The 25035-nt window shown below is 45.3% G+C and overlaps 1 protein-coding gene across 1 annotated transcript in view; it reads right to left on the reverse strand.

The window, feature by feature from the left end:
- msh3 (mutS homolog 3 (E. coli)) overlaps window positions 1-25035 on the reverse strand; it is a 254529-nt gene that overhangs the window by 221858 nt on the left and 7636 nt on the right. The window contains exons 3-8 of the mRNA XM_078396561.1: window positions 19784-20013; window positions 18731-18955; window positions 14946-15062; window positions 10924-11045; window positions 8806-8956; window positions 4651-4817 (exon numbers count right to left, since the gene is read on the reverse strand). Coding sequence (XP_078252687.1) covers window positions 4651-4817; window positions 8806-8956; window positions 10924-11045; window positions 14946-15062; window positions 18731-18955; window positions 19784-20013 — 1012 coding nt within the window. The remainder of the gene's footprint in view (window positions 1-4650; window positions 4818-8805; window positions 8957-10923; window positions 11046-14945; window positions 15063-18730; window positions 18956-19783; window positions 20014-25035) is intronic.

The following is a 25035-nucleotide window of genomic DNA, read 5'->3' on the forward strand; positions in this document are numbered from 1 at the left end:
CCACTGGGCTTCACTACGGGACAACTAATAGAGCAGCTGCTTCAAGGCTCCAACGACCAAACACCAGTGCAGATTTCCATTGCTATCTGTGTGGAGTTTGCGCATTCTCCCTATGATTGCACGTGTTCCATGACCTCTCCCTTGCCCTGCTACCATGACCATATGTTTAAAAGCATTCCTTAACCCGAGTGGGATTGCATTTCATCTCATTTTGCACAGATTAATAGTTTTGTTTAGGTTAGATTAGTTTAGAGATACAGCGCTGAAACAGGCCCTTCGGCCCACCGGGTCTGCACCGACCAGCGATCCCCGCACATTAACACTATCCTACACACACTAGGGACAATTTACATTTATACCGAGCCAATTAACCAAAAAACCTGTACGTCTTTGGAGTGTGGGAGGAAACATAAGATTTTGGAGGAAACCCACGCAGGTCACGGAGAGAACGTACAAACTCCGTACAGATAGCACCCATCGTCAGGATCGAACCCAGGTCTCTGGTGCTGTAAGGCAGCAACTCTACAGCTGCACCACTGTGCTGCACAGGTGCAAGTTGTCCCCGGTGCAGGTGAGATAGGAATGTGCAGAGATTACAACCCTTGGAAAACTACGTGTGTGGTTGGGGTGGGGGAAGAGATTGTACTGCAGGTCAGTATAGACCAAATGGCTTCCTCCTCCTCTATCAAAAGGAAATATGTGAAAATTAGGCAAGGAACTATTGGTGTTGGGTGTATCCAAGATAGACTCAAAATGCTGGAGTACCTCAGCAGGACAGGCAGCATCTCTGCAGAGAAGGAATGGGTGACGGTTTCAGGTCGAGACCCTTCTTCAGATTCAGATATAATTTCAGTATCCAAGATATCCTTGCAATTTCTAGTTTACCCTTAACTACTTTCATAAGTTCATAAGTGATAGGAGAAGAATTAGGACATTCAGCCCATCAAGTCTACTCCGCCATTCAATCATGGCTGATCCAACCTTCTCTCCTAACCCCGTTTCCCTGCCTTCTCCCCATAACCCCTGACATCCGTACTAATCAAGAATCTATCTATCTCTGCCTTAAAAATATTCATTAACTTGGCTTCCGCAGCCGTCTGTGGCAATGAATTCCACAGATTCACCACCCTCGGACTTGTTGGTACCAAGTTGTCATTCCTCCCCACTTTTAAATTTATGTCTATTGTGAAATAACAGTACCTTGCCTGCAATTTTCAGTTTTAATCTTTCTTGCAACGACTTGTACATCTGTACGTTACCCCATTATACTCTCTGTTAAGGCACAGATAGATCAATTCTTAATTAGAACAGGGTTATGGGGAGAAGGCAGGAAAATGGGATTAGGAGGCAGAGATCAGCCATGATTGAATGGCAGAGTAGACTCGATGAGCCGAATGGCCAAATTCTACTCCTATAACTTGTGAACTTTTCCAGGAAGAATACTAAGGCAGATACAAAGGAGCACTGGTACAGTTCCCAGGATCTTTCAGTATCGTCCCAGGGCTTGGTGGTCTGGAAACATTCCTGGCGACAATTTAAAGAGAAGAGATTGTGGGATTGCTGCCCAGGACTGAGTGTACTGTTGGATGTTCCAGTTTCTGAAGATGGATATGGGCATGGCCTGGGATCCAGCAAATGCCACAAACAGCTTTGGAAGAACTGGAACGCCCAACTACTGCTGATTGAAGACCTTGCCAGAGATCTGGCGAGGGAACAAGATGTTGAAGATGCAGGATAGGGCAGCACGGTGGCGCAGTGGTAGAGTTGCTGCCTTACAGCGCCAGAGAGCTGAGTTCCATCCTGACTAAGGGTGCTGTCTGTACGTTGTCTCCGGTGACCAGCGTGGGTTTACTCCGGGTTCTCCACTCTCTTCCCATATTCCAAAGATGCACAGGTTTGTCGGTTAATTGGCTTGGTATAATTGTAAATTGTCCCTGGTGTGCGTAGGATAGTGTTAGTGTGCGGGAATCGCTGATCAGTGCGGACCCGGTCAGCCAAAGGGTCTGTTTCCACGCAGCATCTCTAAAACTAAAGACGTATTTTGCTTTATCAATCATGGTGTTTTAAAAGATTCACACAAGTTCACGTTATAGGAGTAGAATTAGGCCATTCGGTCCCTAGAGTCTGCTCCGCCATTCAATCATGACTGATCTCTGCCTCCTAATCCCATTTTCCTGCCTTCTCCCCATAACCCTTGACACCCGTCCTAATCAAGAAGTTGTCTATCTCTGCCTTAAAAATATCCACTGACTTGGCCTCAACAGCCCTCTGTGGCAATGAGTTCCACAGATTAACTACCCTCTGACCAAAGCAGTTCCTCCACACCTCCACTCTATCTATGCCTTTCATTATTCATCATATGCTAACCCACCCATTCCTGGAATCATTCATGTAAACCTCCTCTGGACCCTCTCCAGAGCCAGCGCATCCTTCCTCAGATATGGGGTCCAAATTTGCTCACAGTACTCCAAACGCCGCCTAAAAAAGTCTCAGACTATAATGTTCATGATATTGTTTCGAGACCCAACATGGAAAAACAGCTGAAGTATCAGGGAAGAGTGAACTTATCATCAGAGGAACAGCATTAGGGGCTGGGACTTTAATGATACAAATCCATGAAACCTGCCGCTGTGCACTCGCAAGAATCCACTGATGCGCCTCATTTCCATCAATTACATTACGACAGGCAGCAATTTAGTTTAACTCACATATGTTGGCAAAATAAAGTAACATAGTCAGTTTAATAGGCCTGGAGAGAGTGGATGTGGAGAGGATGGTTCCACTAGTGAGAGAGTCCAGGATCGGAGGGCACAGCCTCAGAATAAAAGGAGAGTTTCCTGGATGTTGCCAGGACTAGAGGGTGTGAGCTACAGAGAGAGGTTGAGTAGGCTGGGTCTCTATTCCTTGGAGCGCAGGAGGATGAGGGGTGATCTTATAGAGGTGTATAAAAACATGAGAGGAATAGATAGGGTAGATGCACAGAATCTCTTGCCCAGAGTAGGGGAAATCGTGGACCAGAGGACATAGGTTCACGGTGAAGGCGAAAAGATTTAATAGGAAGCTGAGGAGTAACTTTTTCACACAAAGGGTGGTGAATGTATGGAACAAGCTGCCAGAAGAGGTAGTCGAGACTGGGACTATCCCAACGTTTAAGAAACAGTTGGATTGATAGGACAGGTTTGGAGGGATATGGACCAAACACAGGCAGGTGGGACTAGTGTAGCTGGGACGTGTTGGCCGGTGTGGGCAAGTTGGCCCGAAAGGCCTGTTTCCACACTGTATCACTCTATGACTCCATGAGAGGAGAGAAGAGGGAGTGTCCAGGGTGCGACTCGTCCATGATTATGCTGCTGGCCTTGCCGAGGCAGCGTGATGTCTTTCAAATGCCGTTACTTTGCCTGCCGCAACCACTTTCACGGGCAGCTCGTCCAATGCACGCACCCACCCTCAGCGTGAATCTTCGTACTTTGAACTGCACGCAGTGTTACATCCAAGCTCGCCATTTAGTTAAGTTACTAGAAAATTCACAAATTGTGAAAATGCTGTATCCTATTGAAGACGTGAACAAAAGGCTGCCGGAGCTTGATGTGCAAGCAACAGGTTGCTATGGTGAAATACCACGAACACTGGGACGGCTCAGTGGTGTAGCAGCTTGAGCAGCCTCACAGCACGGGAGACGTGGGTTCATCCCGATGTCAGGCTCTCTCTGTGAACGGAACAAACACAGAACGCTGGAAGAACACAGCAGCAACTGTGAAGGCAGAAGCTGTAAGTCGACGTTTCAGATTGAGAGCCCGCCCCAGAGTTGAAGACAGAAGAGAATGCAGATGCTGGAACCCAGAAAACAAAAGACATTGGCCCGAGACTCTCGACCCAAAACACTGATATACACCTTTTGCCTCCACAGATGCTGACTGACCGATTGAGTTTTACCAACGTCTTCAGTCTTTTAGTTTAGTTTGGAGATACAGCGTGGAAACAGGCCCTTCGGCCCACTGAGTCAGCATTGACCAGCGATCCCCGCACACTTGCACTATCCTACACGCACCCGGGACAATTTACAATGATACCAAGCCAATTAACCTACAAACCTGGACGTCTTTGGAGTGTGTGAGGAAACCGGAGCTCCAGGCGAAAACCCACGTGGTCACAGAGTGAACATCTGCATGGACAGCACCTGTAGTCAGGATTAATTGGCTTCGGTAAAAATTGTAAGTTGTCCCGAGTGTGTAGGATAGTGCTAGTGTGCGGGGTGATCGCTGGTTGGTGCAGACTCGGTAGGCCCGGTTTCCATGCTGTATCTCTAAAGTGAAGTCCCATCTAATCTGAGCTTTTCCAGAAAGTTACACAAGAGACCGATTGCAGGCAGTCGCTCAGCAAGCTAAGAACTGCGAGGACCCACATGACGAATACCAAGCAGACTGGTTGCTGGATCTCGCACCTAACAAATATGCACCGTTTTTACCTCAGTGTCCAGATTACATGTTGAGCATGGCCCAAGGTGCCAAGATGTCAGATTAGCTCCCGCATCGAATAACTCACTGCCGAAGGAGAGGGCTGGCGAGGGTTCTCCACGATCAAAACATCATCAACAACAGAACTGTTCCAATTATGTGCCCCGCAGACTGACGAATAAACTTGTCTACGCACCTTGAAGCCGAGATACTCGCCAAAAGCTTCTCCGTGTTCTCGGACAACTCTGGCGGGAGCAGAATCTCAACTGGCTGTAGGCACAGGATCCGGCTCTCCAGCTCCGACCGGGATTTACAATCATAGAAACAATCATAGAGCACGTCGCCGGTGTTGGGCTGGACCGCCTGCCAAACACAACATGGTCACATCAACGAGTATCAAAGTTGGGAGGTCATGTTGCAGTTGTACAAAACTGTGGCTGGTGAAGCCACATTTAGTATAGTGTTCAGTTCTGCGCACCGTGTTATAGGAAAGATGGTGTCAAGCTGGAAAGGGTACAGAGAAAATTAACAAGGATGTTGCCAGGACTAAAGGCTCTGAGCTTTAGGCGGAGGTTGAGTAGGCTGGGACTCTATTCCATGGAGCGCAGGAGGATGAGCTGTGATCGTATAGAGGTGTATAAGATCAAGAGAGGAATAGTTCGGGTGGATGCACAGAGTCTCTTGCCCAGAGTAGGTGAATCGAGGACCTGGGGACATATGTTGAAGATGAGAAGGCAAAGATTTAACAGGCACCCGAGGGGGTTAACCTTTTCACGTAAAGAGTGGTAGGTGTATGGAACGAGCTGCTGGAGGAGGTAGTTGAGGCAGGTACTATTCCAGCATTTAAGAAACAGTTCGACAGGTACATGGATAGGACAGGTTTGGGGGGATATGGACCAAATGTAGGCAGGTGGACCATATGTTGATGGGACATGTTGGCAAGTCTGGCCGAAGTGCCTGTGTCCATGCATCTAATATTGATTAGCACCATTTTCAAGAAACCAGATGGACTTAAAAATGTTAATGTATTTTTTAATGAAACTGTAGATTGATAGTATTCAACTGGCTCCAATGGACAGGCCTCATCAGGCTTGTACACACTGGAATTTAGAAGGATGAGAGGAGATCTTATCGAAACGTATAAGATTATTAAGGGGTTGGACACGTTAGAGGCAGGAAACATGTTCCCAATGTTGGGGGAGTCCAGAACAAGGGGCCACAGTTTAAGAATAAGGGGTAGGCCATTTAATAATAATATTATTATAATAATATGCCTTTATTGTCATTGTACGCAAGGTATAACGAAATTAGAAGTGCTACAGCTGATAACAGAGCGACAGTGCATATCTTTCAGACAATTGCACAGACATACGAACCAACACAACAAATACCAGTATCAATTTAGAACTGAGATGAGGAAAAACATTTTCAGTCAGAGAGTTGTGAATCTGTGGAATTCTCTGCCTCAGAAGGCAGTGGAGGCCAATTCTCTGAATGCATTCAAGAGAGAGCTGGATAGAGCTCTTAAGGATAGCGGTCAGTGGGTATGGGGAGAAGGCAGGAACGGGGTACTGATTGAGAATGATCAGCCATGATCACATTGAATGGCAGTGCTGGCTCGAAGGGCCGAATGGCCTCCTCCTGCACCTATTGTCTATTGTCTATCATTCACATCCGATACCAGAACTCCTGAAGCAAACACCCCACTCTTGAGGCCTGCTGCAGCAAACAATTTCGAAAACAGCAGAGAAAATGCTTTGCACTCAAAGCTTCCTTGGAAGTGTTAATATTCCTGGCCCCAGATTTCTCAAACTTGCAAGGAAGTGTCTTGGACGGCATGTTACATCTTTCTGACGGCGGCCTGCATAGGCCAAGAGCAAACAGAGGGACGATCAAGCAACACTGCCTTCTAAACTCGACATACCCCAATGACAGAGTCTATGGATCCTGCACTAAACTCACTGGCCACCTCAGAACTCTACTGGAAGCAGGTCAGCCCTGATCCTCAGGGACAGTCTCAGGAGTGGAGGGAGATGGGGAAAATTTGGCTCACGCCATCGACCAAAATCTTTTGAACTTCAATGCCAGAAACCACAACACACAAAATGAAACTCAGATTTCGAGAAAACATGAAATGATCTCAATGTAGCACTGGCCAAAAATATTTTAAATCCATATTAAAAAACATAGAAACATAGAAAATAGGTGCGGGAGGAGGACATTTGTCCCTGCGAGCCAGCACCGCCATTCATTGTGATCATGGCTGATCATCCACAATCAGTAACCCTTGTCTGCCTTCTCCCCATGTCCCTCGATTCCGCTAGCCCCTAATATTCTTAATCATTTTTTGATAATCTCATTTTCGCCGAAGCTCCCAGATTTACAAGCAGCACATTCATTTTCAAAAAGTTCCCCAAGAGCCATGTATTCTGACTGACCCAATTAACAAAGCATAAGATCGACTTGGTTAGTGCACAAAACAATTAAATAGTCGGTATTATCATCAATTATCGCTGCACATTTGGTGCACAGCATTGGGTCCGATTAAGACTCAACCTCTTTCCTACTGTGACAACGATGGATGAACAAAGATGTTGCCTTTTGCTGCCATCTCGTGGCCACACAACAAATGAAAACAAAATGTACATAAATTATGAGGTTAGGTGTGTATTTCAATCGAATTTAATCTTCTCAGGAGGTTAGCAGTGGAGTCTAGGATGTAGTTATTCCTAAAATCGACACAAAATGCTGGAGTAACTCAGCGGGTCAGGCAGCATCTCTGGAGAAAAGGAATAGGTGATGTTTCGGGTCGAGGCCCTTCTTCAGACTGAGAGTCAGGGCAGAGGGAAACTGGAGGTATGAAAAGGTACAAAGAACAAAATAATGAATGGCATGAAAAGTACAACCAAAGCCAGCGATGATGATCAAGGAAAGGTGGAGTCCACAATGGTCCATTGTTGGCTGTGGAAGAGGTGATGACGAGGGGGGCATTTGCTCTAAATTGCTCTAAGATGTTGGCAATGTACCCACAATGAAGGTCTGGTATTTCTTTGGAAGGGATTAGTTGTGGTGAAGAGGTGGCAGAGGTTATGGGGAGAAGGAGAATGGGGTTAGGAGGGAGAGATAGATCAGCCACGATTGAATGGCAGAGGAGACTCGATGGGTCGAATGGCCTAATTCTGCTCCTATCACTTATGACCTTATGAAGTTTGAACTTTGTTACATTGCACTGTGACCTCCTGATTGCTCTCTGAACTGAGATTGAAGGGCATTTTACTCCATAAAACTCTTTTTCCTGAGAAACCGAGCTTCAAAATTTGTTCAGAAACCTCTTTCTCTTCCTCCCTTTCCCCTCAATCTTATCCAAGTCCAATTCACTAAGAAATGCAATGCACTAACTGATTTCACTTAAGGCAACAAGACCACAGATGGTTTTCAATGATGCACCCAAGAGGTCAACAGGAAGACAGAATTGGTTCCAAATGACAACTGAATCTACACAAGTATCTAAACTGTGCCACAGAATTTAGATTTACAGTCTCCACAAATGCCATGTTTTCCTTCTGCAATGCCACATGTAAAATCTTAAAAATAATTCTAAATCCTAGCATTAAAATCAAATTTTCATCTATCTTTCCTCCAATTTTGTCTATCAGATAACTATTCTTCCTATAAACAATAAACATATATTGGATTGAGTATCAAGGCAAAAGGAACTGTACATGCTGGAATCTTGTGCAAAACACAAAGTGCTGCAATCACTCATTGGGTCAGGCAGCATCTCTAGAGGACATAGAATAGGCGGCTATTCAGGTTGGGACGCTTCTTCACGCCAAACAGTAGTTTCACTGTTTGTATCCCTTCATTATCACCTCTTCGACAGCCAACAATAGACCATTGTGGGCTCCACCTTTCTGGAGTCATTGGTGCCAGCTTGGATTTATTCTGGACCTTATCATACCGCTAGTTTCCCTCTCTCCTGACTCAGTCTGAAGAAGGGTCTCGACCCGAAACATCACCCATTCCTTCTCTCCAGAGATGCTGCCTGCCCCGCTGAGTTACTCCAGCATTCTATGTCTATCTTCGGTGTAAACAAGCATCTGCAATTCCTTCCTACACATTTTGTCTTCTTCAGACCCACTGAGTTACTCCAGCACTTTGTATGTTGCTCATGCTTCCACCATCCACACCTTCTTGTGTCACCATATCTGGAGTATGTCCAGACAATTGTATATTGTCGGTCTCTTTACTTAAGGTATGTCTCAACATTGGTGTTTCATTTTTCTGGTGGATGTCCACATATTTGGAACGGAGTCATCGACAGAGGCATTCAATGTGAAGGGACACTTACCACAAACCCAATCTGAATTCCCTGTTTCTTAAGGTCCTTTTTGTTCTCTGCTTGCTCAAAAATGCACATCAGGTAGCTGTTGGGAACTTCACTGGCCTCTTCTCCCACGTCACCCAATTCACCATCCAGATCCAGGTTCAACAAGGGATTAATATGTGACAATTATCAAGGACAAAATATGAGCTACCAAAGTAATTATTTAGCTGACACTTCACCAGCCCATTCAACCCACGGCAAATATCAATTAAAGTCATCTGGTATAGGTCACTTTAGTTTACAGATGCAGTGCGGAAACTGACCCTTCGGTCCGCCCAGTCCGCGCTGACGAGCAATCCCCAAACACGGACACACACTGGGACCAATTTACAAGAATACCAAGCCAATTAGCCTACAAACCTGTACGTCTTTAGAGCGTGGAATGAAACCGGAGATCCCGGAGAAAACCCACGCAGGTAGGGGGGGAGAACGTACAAAGTCTGCACAGACTGCACCCGTAGACAGGATCAAACCTGGGTCTCTGTAAGGCATCAACTCTACCACTGCGCCACTCTTGGTTCAGTAGAGTGTCTCGTCAGTTTACACTGTACTGTGGCAGGTGTAATAGTTTTTGGTTAACTGGGGTAGGGGGGAGGGAAATGGGATGAGGGGCAAAGAAATGCAGAATGCAGAGTTGCAAAGAAATCCAAAGAATTACTTTTTAATCTTGAAAACACTGGCACCAAATGTAGCAGGATTAAATAAAAATATATGATCTGCGCCAACTCCCTGGCAAAGAAAAATTGACAACATTTCCAAATTTATCGCCCATCGTAGTTCAAATATCGTAGTTCTGATAGCTTGATGGAAATTTAGCCATGGGGTTTTATGGGGGAAGAATATTTATTTTAGGGCCCTGGAAGCTCTACATCAGCAGGATGGATTTTGATAGATTTTTTTTATATTCATGGAAAGAGGGGGTATGAAATTAGGGCAGGAAAGTAGAATGAAAGATCAGGTACTGAATGATCTTATTTGACACCAACGTGGGTATCAATGGAAAGGCTGGCATTTACTACACAGACCAAAGACAAGAGTTGGAAGGTTGGGTAACAGCTGTAATAGATGTTGGTGAACCGCACCTGTAATTTTGTGTCGCCAAATAAACTGGTCACCATATTATTAGGAAGCATGGGAATAAGGTCAAGAAGGTGCATGAAAGATTCACAAGAATATTTCTGGGACTAATTTCCCTGGAGCAAAGGAAGGTGAAGGGTGACCTATATAATAAAGGTTTATAAAATCACGAGGGGCATTGATAACGTGGGTGACCACAGACATTTCCCCCAGGGTAAGGATGCCCCAAGCCAGAGGGCATAGCTTTACGGTAAGAGGGGAAAGATTTAAAGGGGACCTGCCCGAGGGGCAGGTTTTCCCACACCGAGGGTGGCCAATACGTGGAACATGTTGCCTAAGGAAATAGTAGAGCCGAATATAATTATGGAGGCTCAATAGTAGAGCTCAATTCAATACAATAGAGTGGATGCGGAGAGGATGTTTCCACTAGTGGGAGAGTCTCGCACCAGAGGTCATTGCCTCAGAATTAAAGAACGTTCCTTTAGGAAGGAGATGAGGAGGAATTTATTTAGTCAGAGGGTGGTGAATCTATGGAATTCTTTGCCACAGAAGGCTGTGGAGGCCAAGTCAGTGGATATTTTTAATGCAGACATAGATTCTTGGTTAGCACAGCTTTCAGAGGTTATGGGGAGAAGGCAGGAGAATGGGGTTAGGAGGGCGAGATAGATCATCCATGACTGAAAGGCGGAGTAGACTGCTCCCATCACTTATGAATCACAATTTTTAAGGAGAATATGAACAGGTTCACAGATAAGAAGTGTTTAGAGGGATTATAGTCCCAACGCAGGCGAATGGGACTAGCTCAGGAAGGCATCTTAGTCAGTATGGACGGGTTTATGTGCTGAATAATTCAGACATTTACTGATTACATTTTAGATTTCACCATCTGGCATGCTTTGCTTTACAGTTCAGACCACATAAGCTAGAAATTCCCATTACCAGTTAGTCCAAGTGGCGCAAAGTGGAATGAAAACAAGAAAGATACGAGGCAATGGAAGTGAAAGGATATCTTCTCCGATGAGTGTAGACTTGGTGTACAGGTCAGTCAGCTTGCGAGTAAAGAGGTTGCCTTTGTTCTCTCCAACAGCTTTAAGGGCTGCAGTCTCCATCTGCTTCACCACTCCAACCTGCGAGGTACACAGAGAAATCATTCTTCACATTCCATATATTGTCCTCACAATGTACTGTTGACAACAAGGGCTTGCACTGCAGCACTTAGAGGTTTGATGTTAAACTATAATGACCATGGCTATGTGTGTACGTAAAGGGGCAAATGGCCCAAAGGATAAAAAGCATATATTGGGCGGCTCAGTGGCGTAGCGGTAGAGCTACTGCCTTACAGCGCCAGAGACGTGGGTTCAATCCTAACTATGGCCGCTTGTCTGTACGGAGTTTGTACGTTCGCCCCATGACCTGGGCTATTTTTCTCCGAGATCTTCTGTTTCCCTCCACATTCCAGAGATGTCCAGGTTTGTAGGTTAATTGGCTTGGTGCAAATGTAAAATTGTCCCCGGTGTGTGTAGGATAGTATTAGTGTGCGGGGTCGCAGGTCGGTGCGGACCCGGTGGGCCGAAGGGTTTGCGCTGTATCTCTAAACTAAACTAATGTGATTTATCATCGTGGAGTTTCCACCCAGCCCTGAACTGCAAAGACTCATTTGCTCCAAGATTGGTGGCTTCCTGGATATGCAAGTCCTCTGCAATGCTCTGACGCGCAATTTGACACATTTCTAGCACAAAATTTACATCAGGTGTACAAGCTCATTGTACCAGGGATTCCCTTGTCTCACATCTGGAGTGACACACTTTCAGGAATAGTCATTCTCATGTTTTAATCATGATAACTCTATTCTCAAGTGCATAATGCTGAAGTAGTCATTGTATTTCAGTCAAACATTTACTTAAACTTCCCACTCAAATTGGTGCTTTCTTCAAAACAAACCTACACATTTCAACAAGTACTCCGATTAGTCATTAAAACACGCCATAAATATTTCAGTAATTTTTAAACTTTTTAGTCGCATGCGGAATTATTTTACACCGATGGTACTCGGTTATATTATCATATCATATCATATATATACAGCCGGAAACAGGCCTTTTCGGCCCACCAAGTCCGTGCCGCCCAGTGATCCCCGTACATTAACACTATCCTACACCCACTAGGGACAATTTTTACATTTACCCAGCCAATTAACCTACATACCTGTACGTCTTTGGAGTGTGGGAGGAAACCGAAGATCTCGGAGAAAACCCACGCAGGTCACGGGGAGAACGTACAAACTCCTTACAGTGCAGCACCCGTAGTCAGGATCGAACCTGAGTCTCCGGCGCTGCATTCGCTGTAAAGCAGCAACTCTACCGCTGCGCTACCGTGCCGCCCTATACTATACATGAATACAATCAAGCTAAACACAAGTATAGAAAGGTGGGCAAAGAGAAAGATACCCAAATGCACAATATAGTTCTCAGCATTGTAGCAAAACAGTTCCAGAGAAAAGTCCTATATCCATGAGAGGAATAGATCAGGTAGATGCACAGAGTCTTTTACCCAGAGTAGGGGAATTGAGGACCAGAGGACATAGGTTCAAGGTGAAGGGGAAAAGATTTAATAGGAATCCGAGGGGTAACTTTTTCACACAGAGGGTGGCGGGTGTATGGAACAAGCTGCCAGACGAGGTGGTTGAGGATGGGACTATCCCATTGTTTAAAAAACAGCTGGACAGGTACATGGATGGGACAGGTTTGGAGGGTTATGGACCAAGCGCAGGCAAGTGGGACGAGTGTAGCTGGGACATTGTTGGCTGGTGTGGGCGAGTTGGGCCGAAGGGCCTGTTTCCACACTGTATCACTCCATGACTCTATGATCCGCAATGAGGTAGATTGGCAAAGTGAGACTGTACCCTAGCTTATGGAAGGACAGCTTTTAATCTTCAATTATATTCAGGATTTTGAGTGTGCAAATAGTGGTGAGAGCCAAAGAGAATGATTTAACAGTTGCATCCAGCCCGCTACATGGAAAATAGGTGCGGGAGGAGGCCATTCGGCCCTTCGAGCCAGCACTGCCATTCATTGTGATCATGGCTGATCGTCCACAATCAATAACCCGTGCCTGACTTCTCCCCATATCTCTTGATTCCACCAGCCCCAAGAGCTCTATCTAACTCTCTCTTAAATCCATCCAGTGATTTGGCTTCCACTGCCCTCGGTGGCAGAGAATTCCACAAATTCACAACTCTCTGGGTGAAAAAGTTTTTTCTCTCCTGAGTTTTAAATGGCCTCCCCTTTATTCTAAGACTGTACATCCATTTCCCAAACCCACCCCATTCTTTCCAGTAAAGTCAGCGCCTTTGATATTTCAATTCAGAAACCTTTTTTGTTTCCCCCGCCAGCAAGCCAAAATAAAAAGAACTGCAGATGCCAAAAGTCTGAAATAAAAACAGAAAATGCTGCAAACACTCATCAAATCAGCAGCACCGGTGGAAGAACAGCTATTAATGTTTCTGATGTCGGGTCCTGGACTTGAAATTTAAATACGTTTTCTCCACAGAATACTTGGGCAACCTGCTGAATGTTTTCAGCATTATTTCTATTTCCTATTTTGCCCTTTAGGAAGCATCCAACTGCCGTTGATAACAATTATTAGTAGGCAGAAATTGGAAGTACTAACTAAGGTGGAATTGAATGATGAGTATCGTTGGGACTTACAAAGGAGTTTCACTGCAGAGGCAATGGTTTCAGAAGTTTGTGCCTCAGATTCCCATTTCAGTTCTACCTGCTTCAGTGTGCCTTTTGAGGAAGATACAAGGTGAGCCCCTGGAAATGTCTTGTTCTCACATGCAGCAACAAGTGTCAACATTGACCCATATAATCACCTGTCTCACCCCCAACTCCAAGCTTGGTACTTTCTAGTAGTTTACTTTAAAGCAGCTCCACCTTCCCTTCAGCTAATAGAAACATAGAAAATAGGTGAAGGAGTAGTCGAGTCAGCACCGCCTTTCAATATGATCATGGCTCATCATCCAAAGTCAGTACCACGTTCCTGCTTTCTCCCCATATCCCTTGATTCCATTAGCCCCAAGAGCTATATCTCATGAACACATCCAGTGAATTGGCCTCCACTGCCTTCTGTGGCACAGAATTCCAGATTCACAACTCTCTGGGTGAAAAAGTTTGTCCTCATCTCAGCTCTACATGGCCCACCCCTTATTCTTAAACTGTGACCCCTGGTTTTGGACTCCCCCAACATCAGGAACATTTTTCCTGCATCTACCCTGTCCAATCTCTTTAGAATTTTATATGTTTCTATAAAATCCCCTCTCATTCTTCGAAATTCGAGTGAATATAAGCCCAACTGATCCATTCTTCCATCAGATGTCAGTCCCACCATCCCTAGAATTAACCTGGTGAACCTAAGTTGCACTCCCTCAAAACCAAGAATGTTCTTCCACAAATTAGGAGACCAAAAATAAGGAACAATTCTACACTTCCTTGGCATTATCTGGTCGGATCTGCCATTTTCACATCTTACCTTTCCATTTAGAACAGAGATGAGGAAAAACTTTTTTAGTCAGAGAGTTGAGAATCTGTGGAATTCTCTGCCTCAGAGGGCAGTGGAGGCCAATTCTCTGAATACATTCAAGAGAGAGCTAGATAGAGCTCTTAAGGATAGCGGAGTCAGGGGGTATGGGGAGAAAGCAGGAACGGGGTACTGATTGAGAATGATCAGCCATGATCACATTGAATGGCGGTGCTGGCTCGAAGGGCCTACTCCTGCACCTATTGTCTATTGTCTATTGTCTATATCTCTAGTCTCCCTCTCCCCGACTCTCAGTCTGAAGATGGGCCACGACCCGAAACGTCACCCGTCCCTTCTCTCCAGAGATGCTGCCTGTCCTGCTGAGTTACCTTGTGTCTATCCACTCTTTCCTGCTCTTCCAATGGTTGATGGAAAAGTACACGTCAAACAGAATCCTTCCAGCCATTGCCCCGCTAAAGGAGAAGAAGAACAGAATTGATAACACTTGCCTTGTAGCCCTTGGCCACCAGGCGGCGCACGTGGACAAACAGCCGGTACACCGGAATGCTGGCCGTCATGAAGTTGTGGTCTGGGTGGCAGTAAATATTCAGCTCCCGAGCTGCAATCTGCAAGAACGCACAAGGCGGCAAAAAGATTAAAAATCTAGAAAACCCAACGAGAATAATTAATGCGTTGAGCACTGTCAGGTGGAAAGCCTAGAATAACATCCAAAGGCACATTAATTCCATGCCTACATTGCCTTTACCAATACTGTGCTCCCTTTCCAAAGCATGCCTTCAACATGCAGTCCATTTCACACCAGTTCCTTCTACATTACTATGCATTTAGTAAAGCAACACCAGGAGTCAGTCCCGTCTCTGCCCTGCAGGGACCAACTTCACCCCAATCTAGGATAGTTTTCCATTTTTTCTAAAAGTCACTTGGACAAGAGTTAATCTTTCTGCTAATGAATAGGACGGCAGAGTATTATCTGAATGGTGTCAAGTTAGGAAAAGGGGACGTACAACGAGATCTGGGTGTCCTAGTGCATCAGTCACTGAAAGGAAGCATGCAGGTACAGCAGGCAGTGAAGAAAGCCAATGGAATGTTGGCCTTCATTACAAGAGGAGTTGAGTATAGGAGAAAAGAGGTCCTTCTGCAATTGTAGGTCCTAGTGAGACTGCACCTGGAGTACTGTGTGCAGTTTTGGTCTCCAAATTTGAGGAAGGATATTCTTGCTATTGAGGGCGTGCAGCGTAGGTTAACTAGGTTAATCCCCGGAATGGCGGGACTGTCATATGTTGAAAGACTGGAGCGACTAGGCTTGTATACACTGGAATTTAGAAGGATGAGAGGAGATCTTATCGAAACGTATAAGATTATTAAGGGGTTGGACACGTTAGAGGCAGGAAACATGTTCCCAATGTTGGGGGAGTCCAGAACCAGGGGCCACAGTTTAAGAATAAGGGGTAGGCCATTTAGAACTGAGATGAGGAAAAACTTTTTCAGTCAGAGAGTTGTGAATCTGTGGAATTCTCTGCCTCAGAAGGCAGTGGAGGCCAATTCTCTGAATGCGTTCAAGAGAGAGCTAGATAGAGCTCTTAAGGATAGCGGAGTCAGGGGGTATGGGGAGAAGGCAGGAACGGGGTACTGATTGAGAATGATCAGCCATGATCACATTGAATGGCGGTGCTGGCTCGAAGGGCCGAATGGCCTCCTCCTGCACCTATTGTCTATTGTCTATTGAATCATTTCATTTAAACAACCGTTCCAGTCCTGATAGTAAATAAATCGCGCGTGACAATAATAAACCTGGACAATAATTGTGATCCAGGATTAATTTATCACATCACACAAGTACGGGCAGCGCAGTGGCAGAGTTGCTGCATTGCAGGGCCAGAGACCAGTGTTCGATCCTGACCATCAGTGCTGTCTTTACAGTGTTTGCACATCCTTCCCACACTCCAAAAAACGGACAGGTTTGGAGGCTAATTGGTTTTGGTAAAATTGTAAATTGTCCCTCGTGTAGGATAGAGGTGCTGGTTGACATGAACTCGATGCGCCTGTTTCCACGTTGTATCTCAAAACTAAAGTAAACTGACATTTTTGCCGATCAAGCTGGTCTGATGGTTCACATTTTAAACCACACCATCCTAGCTGAGGAACCAAAATTGCTCAAGAAAAATAGAAATGTCATGTTTAAATAGCGTCAGGAGATTTTTTTAAACCTAGTTAAATGGAGCAGTACCACAACGGCACGATGGAGCAGCGGTAGAGTTTCTGCCTTTCAGCGCTTGCAGCACTGAAGACCCGGGTTCGATCCCGACTACGGGTGCTGCCTGTATGGAGTTTGTACGTTCTCCCCGTGGGTTTTCTCCGAGATCTTTGGTTTCCTCCTACACTCCAGACGTACAGGTATGTAGGTAAATTGTCTTGGCAAAATGTAAACATTGGCCCTAGTGTATGTAGGATAGTGTTAATGTGCGGGGATCGCTGGTCGGTGCGGACCCGGTGGGCCGGAGGGCCTGTTTCCGCGCTGTATCTCTAAACTAAACAGGAATATCTCAATCTGTAAGATACTGCCTTACAGCGGCAGAGATACTGCCTTACAGCGGCAGAGATACTGCCTTACAGCGGCAGAGATACTGCCTTACAGCGGCAGAGGCCCTGGTTCGATCCTGACTACAGGTGCTTCTCCGTTCGGAGTTTGTTCTCCACGTGACAGTGTGGGTTTTCTCCAGGAGCTCCGGTTTCTTCCCACACTCCAAAGACATACAGTTTTGTAGGTTAATTGGCTCCGGTAAAATTGTAAAGTCTCCCTCAGGTGTAGGATAATGCTCGTGCACGGGGATCAATAGTCAGCACGGACTCAGTGGGCCAAAGGGCCTGTTTCCACGCTGTCTCTCTAAACTAAAACTAAATTAAGTTTGATTGTGCCTATTGATTCAGTAAGACACTTACTAAAGGTAGACGCAAAATGCTGGAGTAACTCAGAGGGACAGGCAGTATCTCTGGAGGGAAGGAATGGGTAATGTTTCGGAAGGGTCTCGACCCGAAAAACGTCACCCAATCCTTCTCTCCAGAGATGCTGCCTGTCCCGCTGAGTTACTCCAGCATATTGAGTCTACCTTTGATTTAAACCAGCATCTGCAGTTCTTTCCTACACAAGACATTTACTGAACTGCGTGCAAAAAAGTAATTTCACTGCACCCTAGTACATGTATAGTGGCAACTTCGAAACTTTCCATTGAGTCGTCTCCTTAGTCACCACCACGAAAGGAGTGGAGTGATCATTCTTGACGCAAATAACAGAGAGATCTTTACGACATTTCCATTTAATTAGTCGTTTATAGAAGTAGTGATACAAACCGATAGTATTTCTATATCATAAATTTGTTAAGAACTGTATCTAGCCATGGCTCCTTCGTGTCTGATGCATCACGTCAATAGACAATAGACAATAGGTGCAGGAGGAGGCCATTCAGTCCTTCGAGCCAGCACCGCCATTCAATGTGATCAGCGGCAGAGATACTGCCTTACAGCAGGTACAGCAAGCAGCACTGTACTTCTGGGCCAGATTACTAGGCAATAGACAATAGACAATAGGTGCAGGAGGAGGCCATTCGGCCCTTCGAACCAGCACCGCCATTCAATGTGATCATGGCTGATCATTCTCAATCAGTACCCCGTTCCTGCCTTCTCCCCATACCCCCTGACTCCGCTATCCTTAAGAGCTCTATCCAGCTCTCTCTTGAATGCATTCAGAGAATTGGCCTCCACTGCCTTCTGAGGCAGAGAATTCCACAGATTCACAACTCTCTGACTGAAAAAGTTTTTCCTCATCTCAGTTCTAAATGGCCTACCCCTTATTCTGAAACTGTGGCCCCTTGTTCTGGACTCCCCCAACATTGGGAACATGTTCCCTGCCTCTAACGTGTCCAACCCCTTAATAATCTTATATGTTTCGATAAGATCTCGATAAGAGTCACTGCTTGCCAGAATTATACTCATAATTCTGGCTCCTCCCAGTCCATATATGCCCACATATGTAAGTCTTGGATTCATCTCACAACAACCCCCAAGTGTCCAAAAATAATACAGCAGGATACAAAATAATATAATATGCTAAGACAGCTAGTAAACACAAATGGCTCCTATAACATGTGACAATAAAGTAACACTTGAAATGTCCCCTCCTTGGACTAACTACTGCCTTGTACCTAGGGCTTTGATGCGTAGAAGTGAAACTTTATTAATTCCCCGATAACAATTGACTTTAATTAAAATGACCTACCTCAGCATCATCACCAAAGAACCTGTATTTATATCCACACTCCACACACAGCACTGCGTCTCTGTGCTGTTTTTTAATCTCCAGGAACTGCAGCTCGAGTGGAGTGTACGCACTCTTCGTCCTGCGATTAACTCCCCCGTCTTCCAAACTGTTCTTCACACTGGCTCCCTCATTTGAAGCTGAAAACGGACTCCTATCAATGCTCGCTGTTTCCTGGGAATGCGACTGTCAGACACAAAACAAAAAGTTCATTTAAGAATGTCTCATAAATGCATCCGTGCAAAAGTTAGATCAGTTTAGTTTATTCTCACATGTACCGTGGTGCAGTGAAAAACTTTCTGTTGCGTGCTACCCAGTCAGCAGAAAGACAACACATGATTACAACGAGCCATTTACAGTGCATAGATACATAAGGGACTAACGATTGGTGCAAGATAAAGCCAGCAAAGTCCAGTCAAGATAGATACAAAATGCTGGCAATGGGACAGGCAGCATCCATGGAAAAAAGGAATGGGTGACGTTTCGGGTTGAGGCCTTTCTTCAATCTGATGTCAGGGGAGTGAGAGATAAAATGTAGTCGGAGACGGTAAGACTGGTCAGAGAACTGGGAATAGGGAGGGGATGGAAAGCAAGTGTTACTTAAAGTTAGAGAAGTCAATGTTCATGCCACTGGGGTGCAAGCTACCCAAGCGAAATATGAGGTGCTGTACCTCCAATCTGTGCTGGGCCTCACTCAGACAATGGAGGAGGCACAGGACAGAAAGGTCAGAGTGGGAATGGGAAGGGGAGTTAAAGTGTTGAGCAACCGGGAGATCAGGTAGGTTTAGGCGGACTGAGCAGGGGCGTTCAACGAAACGATCACCGAGCCTGCACTTGGTCTCGCCAATATAAAGGAGTTGTCACCTGGAACAGCGGCGATCGTTTACAAGCTATATCTCTAAACTGAACAGATTTATCAAACATATGAAGCAAGTTGCCATTTTAAAAGTATGTCCAAATGATGACATTTTATTTGAAGTGTGACAAGGCCTCAAACTGTGCTAAATAACCTACCTGCTCCAGTCTTCCATTCAAATCCTTTATCAGCATCCCATCACACATTTCTGTGCCAACACCATCAGAATACAAATCCGAATTGTCTGTGCATCTGATATTTGTCCACTGGACATCCCCACCCGAATCCTTAATACATGATGTTTCTAGGTGCCGGTCGACAGAAAATCCCTTCAGTCTGTCCAGGGTGCCTGAAGATATCCTGGGATGGCAGCGAACTGTTGGCTCATCTTAGAAGTTAAAAATAGAAATCATTTGAATTTAGAAAACTGATGATTCAAAATGACAGCACTCGTACAGTAATACAAAACTTACAAAGATGGTTCTTTAGTCAGAGGGTGGTGAATCTGTGGAATTCAATGCCACAGAAGACTGTGGAGACCAAGTCAATTGATATTTTTAAGACAGATAGATTCTCGATTAGTACGGGTGTCAGGGGTTATGGAGAGAAGGCAGGACCATGGGGTTGGGAGGGAGAGATTGATCAGTCATGATTGAATGGTGGAGTAGCCTTGACTAGCCGAATGGCCTATTTCTGCTCCGGTCACTTATGAAATAATATTTAACAATGAGACTTAATGGGATAGTAAAAGGGATCTGATAGATTTGTTGCGTCTTTTCTTCAGCAAGTATGTCACATTTGCCACCATCCAATCCTCTACCACTATGCCCATATCCAGGGAAGATTGTGGTAAACCCTTCCACTACCTCCACACCACTTCCCTGAGCAACCTAATGCATTCACTCTCAGCATAATCGGTCTTTCCAGCAAATCAATTTTCACCCCATTCATTACCTCCATCATCTCTCCTTCTATCCATATTCTGTCAGCATTTCCTTCCTTAATTGAAACAGATGGTACGCATTGAGTATTCAAGTTTGCCTGGGCCTTTAATTCTATATTACTTGCCCTGCTCGCAAGACTTCCTTCCCACTTCTTACTTACCCATTGTTATTTTTTGGATTCGCTGTTGTCCATTTTATTCCCATTCCCTCTCTTTACCAGTCTAACTTCCCTCCTTCGTTCCCATCTCAACTTGTTGTTTTTAGCCTAGCTCCTGCTTTAGAAACATAGGAGCAGGGGTAGGCCATTCGGCCATTTCGAGCCAGCATTATCATGGCTGATCATCTAAAATCAGTACCCCGTTCCAGCTTTTTCCCCATATTCCTTGATTCCGTTAGCCCCGAGAGCTAAATCTAACTCTCTCTTGAAAACTTCCAGTGAATTGGCTTCTGTGGCAGAGAATTCCACAGATTCACAACTCTCTGGGTGAAAAGGTTTTTCCTCATCTCAGTCCTAAATGGCCTACCCCTTATTCTTAAACTGTGATCGTTCTGGACTCCCCCTACATCGGGAACATTTTTCCTGCATCTAGCCTGTCCAATCCGTTAAGAATTTTATGTTTCTATAAGATCCCCTCTCATCCTTCCAAATTCCAGTGAATACAAGCCTAGTCAACCCATTCTTTCATCATGTCAGTCCCACCATCCCGGGAATTAACTCAGTGAACCTACGCTGCACTCCCTCAATAGCATGAATGTCCTTCCTCAAATTAGGAGACTAAAATTGCACACAATACTCCAAGTGTGGTCTCATCAGGGCCCTGTACAACTGCAGTAGGACCTGCTCCTAAACACAAATCCTTTTACAATGAAGGCCAACATGCCATTAGCTTTCTTCACTGCCTGCTGCACCTGCATGCTTACTTTCACTGACTGATATACAAGTATACCCAGGTCTCGTTGCACCTCCCCTTTTCCTAATCTGACACCATTCAGATAATAATCTGCCTTCCTGTTCTTGCCACCAAATTGCATAACATTCATCCACATTATACTGCATCTGCCCACTCACCCAACCGATCCAAGTCACCCTGCAGCCTCGTAGCGTCCTCCTCACAGCTCACACTGCCAGCCAGCTTTGTGTCAACCGCAAACTTGGAGATGTTACATTTAATTCCCTCGTCTAAAATCGTTAATCTCTATTGTAAATAACTGGGGTCCCAGCACAGAGCCTTGCGACACCCCACTAGTAACTGCCTGTCATTCTGATAAGGTCCCGTTAATTCCTATTCTTTGCTTCCTGTCTGCCAACCAGTTCTCTATCCATGTCAATACTCCAACCCCCAATACCATGTGCTCTAATTCTGCACACTAATCTCTTGTGTAGGATCTTGTCAAAGGCTTTTTGAAAGTCCAGATACACCACATCCACTGGCTCTCCCTCATCCATTCTAAAAAAAAACTTTTTTTTGTTTCATTATCGTCTCTGCCCAGACCCGAGCATCAAATGCCTCCTTCCTAGATTGATGGAGAACATACTTTGAACACATTTTAGAAATTCTCCTCCCCTTTACTCTAACATTAATTGCTCACACTTAAATTGGATTAAAGCCTCCCAACATTACCACTGCACATCTCATCAAATTCTCTGCAGATTCACTCTGCTGTCTTCCTCTGACAATTTGGGCCTGGATAGAGTAAACGTGAAGGGTATGTTTCCACTAGTGGGAGAATATTGGGCCAGAGGCCATAGCCTCAGAATAAAAGGGCATACCTTTAGGGTGGTGGATCTGTGGAATTCTTTGTCACAGAAGGCTAGAGGCCAAGGCAAAGGTTATTTTTAAGGCAGAAATAGATAAATTCATGATTAGCATGGGGTTATGGGGAGAAGGCAGGAGAATGGGGTTAGGAAGGAGAGATAGATCAGCCATGATTGCATGGCAGAGTAGACTTGATGAGCCAAATGGCCTAATTCTTCTGCTCCTCAAGCTCTAGGGGCCAGTGGAATCAAGGGATATGGGGAGAAGGCAGGCACGGGTTACTGATTGTGGATGATCAGCCATGATCACAATGAATGGTGGTGCTGGCTCGAAGGGCCAAATGGCCTCCTCTTGCAACTATTATCTGTGTATCTATGACCTGATGACTGCTTTTTTAATTTGAACCAAATTCGGGTGGTTGCTAAGGATATATCAAGAAAGTAAAAGGAAAGTGATTGATAACTACTCATTTGAAGGACATTGATTAATCACAGGATTCTGAATAAGATTTGGTGGCAATGAAGACTTAATGGAACAAACATAATCACCTCATGAACCAAACTGGCAGGAGTTAAGAGATTCCCTCCCAGTGTAACATTCTTTCAAATTTATTAAAAGGCTGTAATGATTTAGGAAGTTATCTTGCTTTACTAAGCTCCAAGGTCTCAGAGGACTAACAAATTGGAAGCAACAAAGCAGATTATCTGTTTGTGGTGAGATGAGAAGCCTTGGGTCCACTCCAATGCCATCCAAGAACTCAACGCTAGAGAGAAGAGGTGGCTGTTACTATGGTAATAAGAGATAACTGGAGGCTTGGCACAATGCAGGAGAAATTATTAGACTGGCTCACAAAACTCATGTGGGCAATGAAGTTTTAGATTTAGATTTAGATTCTACAGCGCAGAAACAGGCCCTTTCGGCCCACCAAGTCCGCGCCACCCAGCGATCCCCGCACATTAACACTATCCTACACACACCAGGGACAATTTTTACATTTACCCAGTCAATTAACCTACAAACCTGCACGTCTTTGGAGTGTGGGAGGAAACCGAAGATCTCGGAGAAAACCCATGCAGGTCACGGGGAGAACGTACAAACTCCATACAGACGGCGCCCGTAGTCAGGATCGAACCCGAGTCTCCGGCGCTGCATTCACTGTAAGGCAGCAACTCTACCGCTGCGCCACCGTGCCGCCCCTAGTCTTTGCATGAACTGGGCAATGAATTCTTTGCATGAACTGAGATATTAATTTCATGCGTCTCCGTATCCAATTGCTTCACATCAATAACAAGGATACTAAACAATCGAAGTGGAAAATCAAAGGGACGACCAAGTCAGGCTGCAACAGGACGAAGATGGGCAAAATAGATTGGATTTGGACTGGATTATTCATGTGCCACTGTCCACGTGAAAGACAGAAAAAAAAGGAGGGAGATAAGTGTTGGAAACAGGATTTAACTCTACGCGTTGGAAGGAACTGCAGATGCTGGTTTAAATCGAAGATAGACACAAAAGGTTGGAGTAACTTAGCGGGTCAGACAGCATCTCTGGAAAGAATGGACGAGTGACGTTTCGGGTCTTTAGAAGGGTCTCGACCCAAAACGTCACCTATTCCTTCTCTGCAGATGCTGTCTGACCCACTCGCCAGTGCCATCTTCTACGCTGTCATGTGTTGGGGCGGCAGGGTGAAGGCTACAGGCGCCAACAGAACCAACGAGCTCATCAGGAAGGCTAGCTCCGTCCTGGGGGAAACGTTGGATCCATGGGAGGTGGTCTCCGAAAGGAGGATGCTCCTCATACTGCAGAGCATCTTGGACAATACAGCTCACCCCCTCCATGACACACTGGTCAATAGACAATAGTCAATAGACAATTGATGCAGGAGGAGGCCATTCGGCCCTTCGAGCCAGCACCACCATTCAATGTGATCATGGCTGATCATTCTCAATCAGTACCCCGTTCCTGCCTTCTCCCAATACCCCCTGACTCCGCTATCCTTAAGAGCTCTATCTAGCTCTCTCTTGAATGCATTCAGAGAACTGGCCTCCACTGCCTTCTGAGGCAGAGAATTCCACAGATTTACAACTCACTGAGTGAAAAAGTTTTTCCTCATCTCCATTCTAAATGGCCTACCCCTTATTCTTAAACTGTGGCCCCTGGTTCTGGACTCCCCCAACATTGGGAACATGTTTCCTGCCTCTAACGTATCCAACCCCTTAATAATCTTATATGTTTCGATAAGATCCCCTCTCATCCTACTAAATTCCAGTGTATACAAGCCTAGTCGCTCCAGTCTTTCAACATACCACAGTCCCGCCATTCCGGGAATTAACCTAGTAAACCTACGCTGCACGCCCTCAATAGCAAGAATATCCTTCCTCAAATTTGGACACGGAGCGCCTTCAGCCACAGACTGGCCCCACAAAAGGTACAGCACTGAATGCTACAGGAGATCCTTTTTCCCCTGTGGCTATCAAACTGTACAACTCCTTCCACTCTGTCATGGGGTAGACTAACTCTTTCTCTCTCTCTGCCTTCCCTTCCCCCCCCCCCCCCCCCCCCCAAATCCATCCATCTTTGCACATCCCTGATCTTGGACTTTTCCACTCAATAGTTTAATTTCATGTTTGTGCAAAATTACATATCTGCTGTGTAATAACTAGTCACATAAATTTCATTATTATTATTACAATGCACATGACCAATTTC

This window comes from Rhinoraja longicauda, chromosome 3, assembly GCF_053455715.1.
Source record: "Rhinoraja longicauda isolate Sanriku21f chromosome 3, sRhiLon1.1, whole genome shotgun sequence".
NCBI classification, from domain to species: Eukaryota; Metazoa; Chordata; class Chondrichthyes; order Rajiformes; family Arhynchobatidae; genus Rhinoraja; species Rhinoraja longicauda.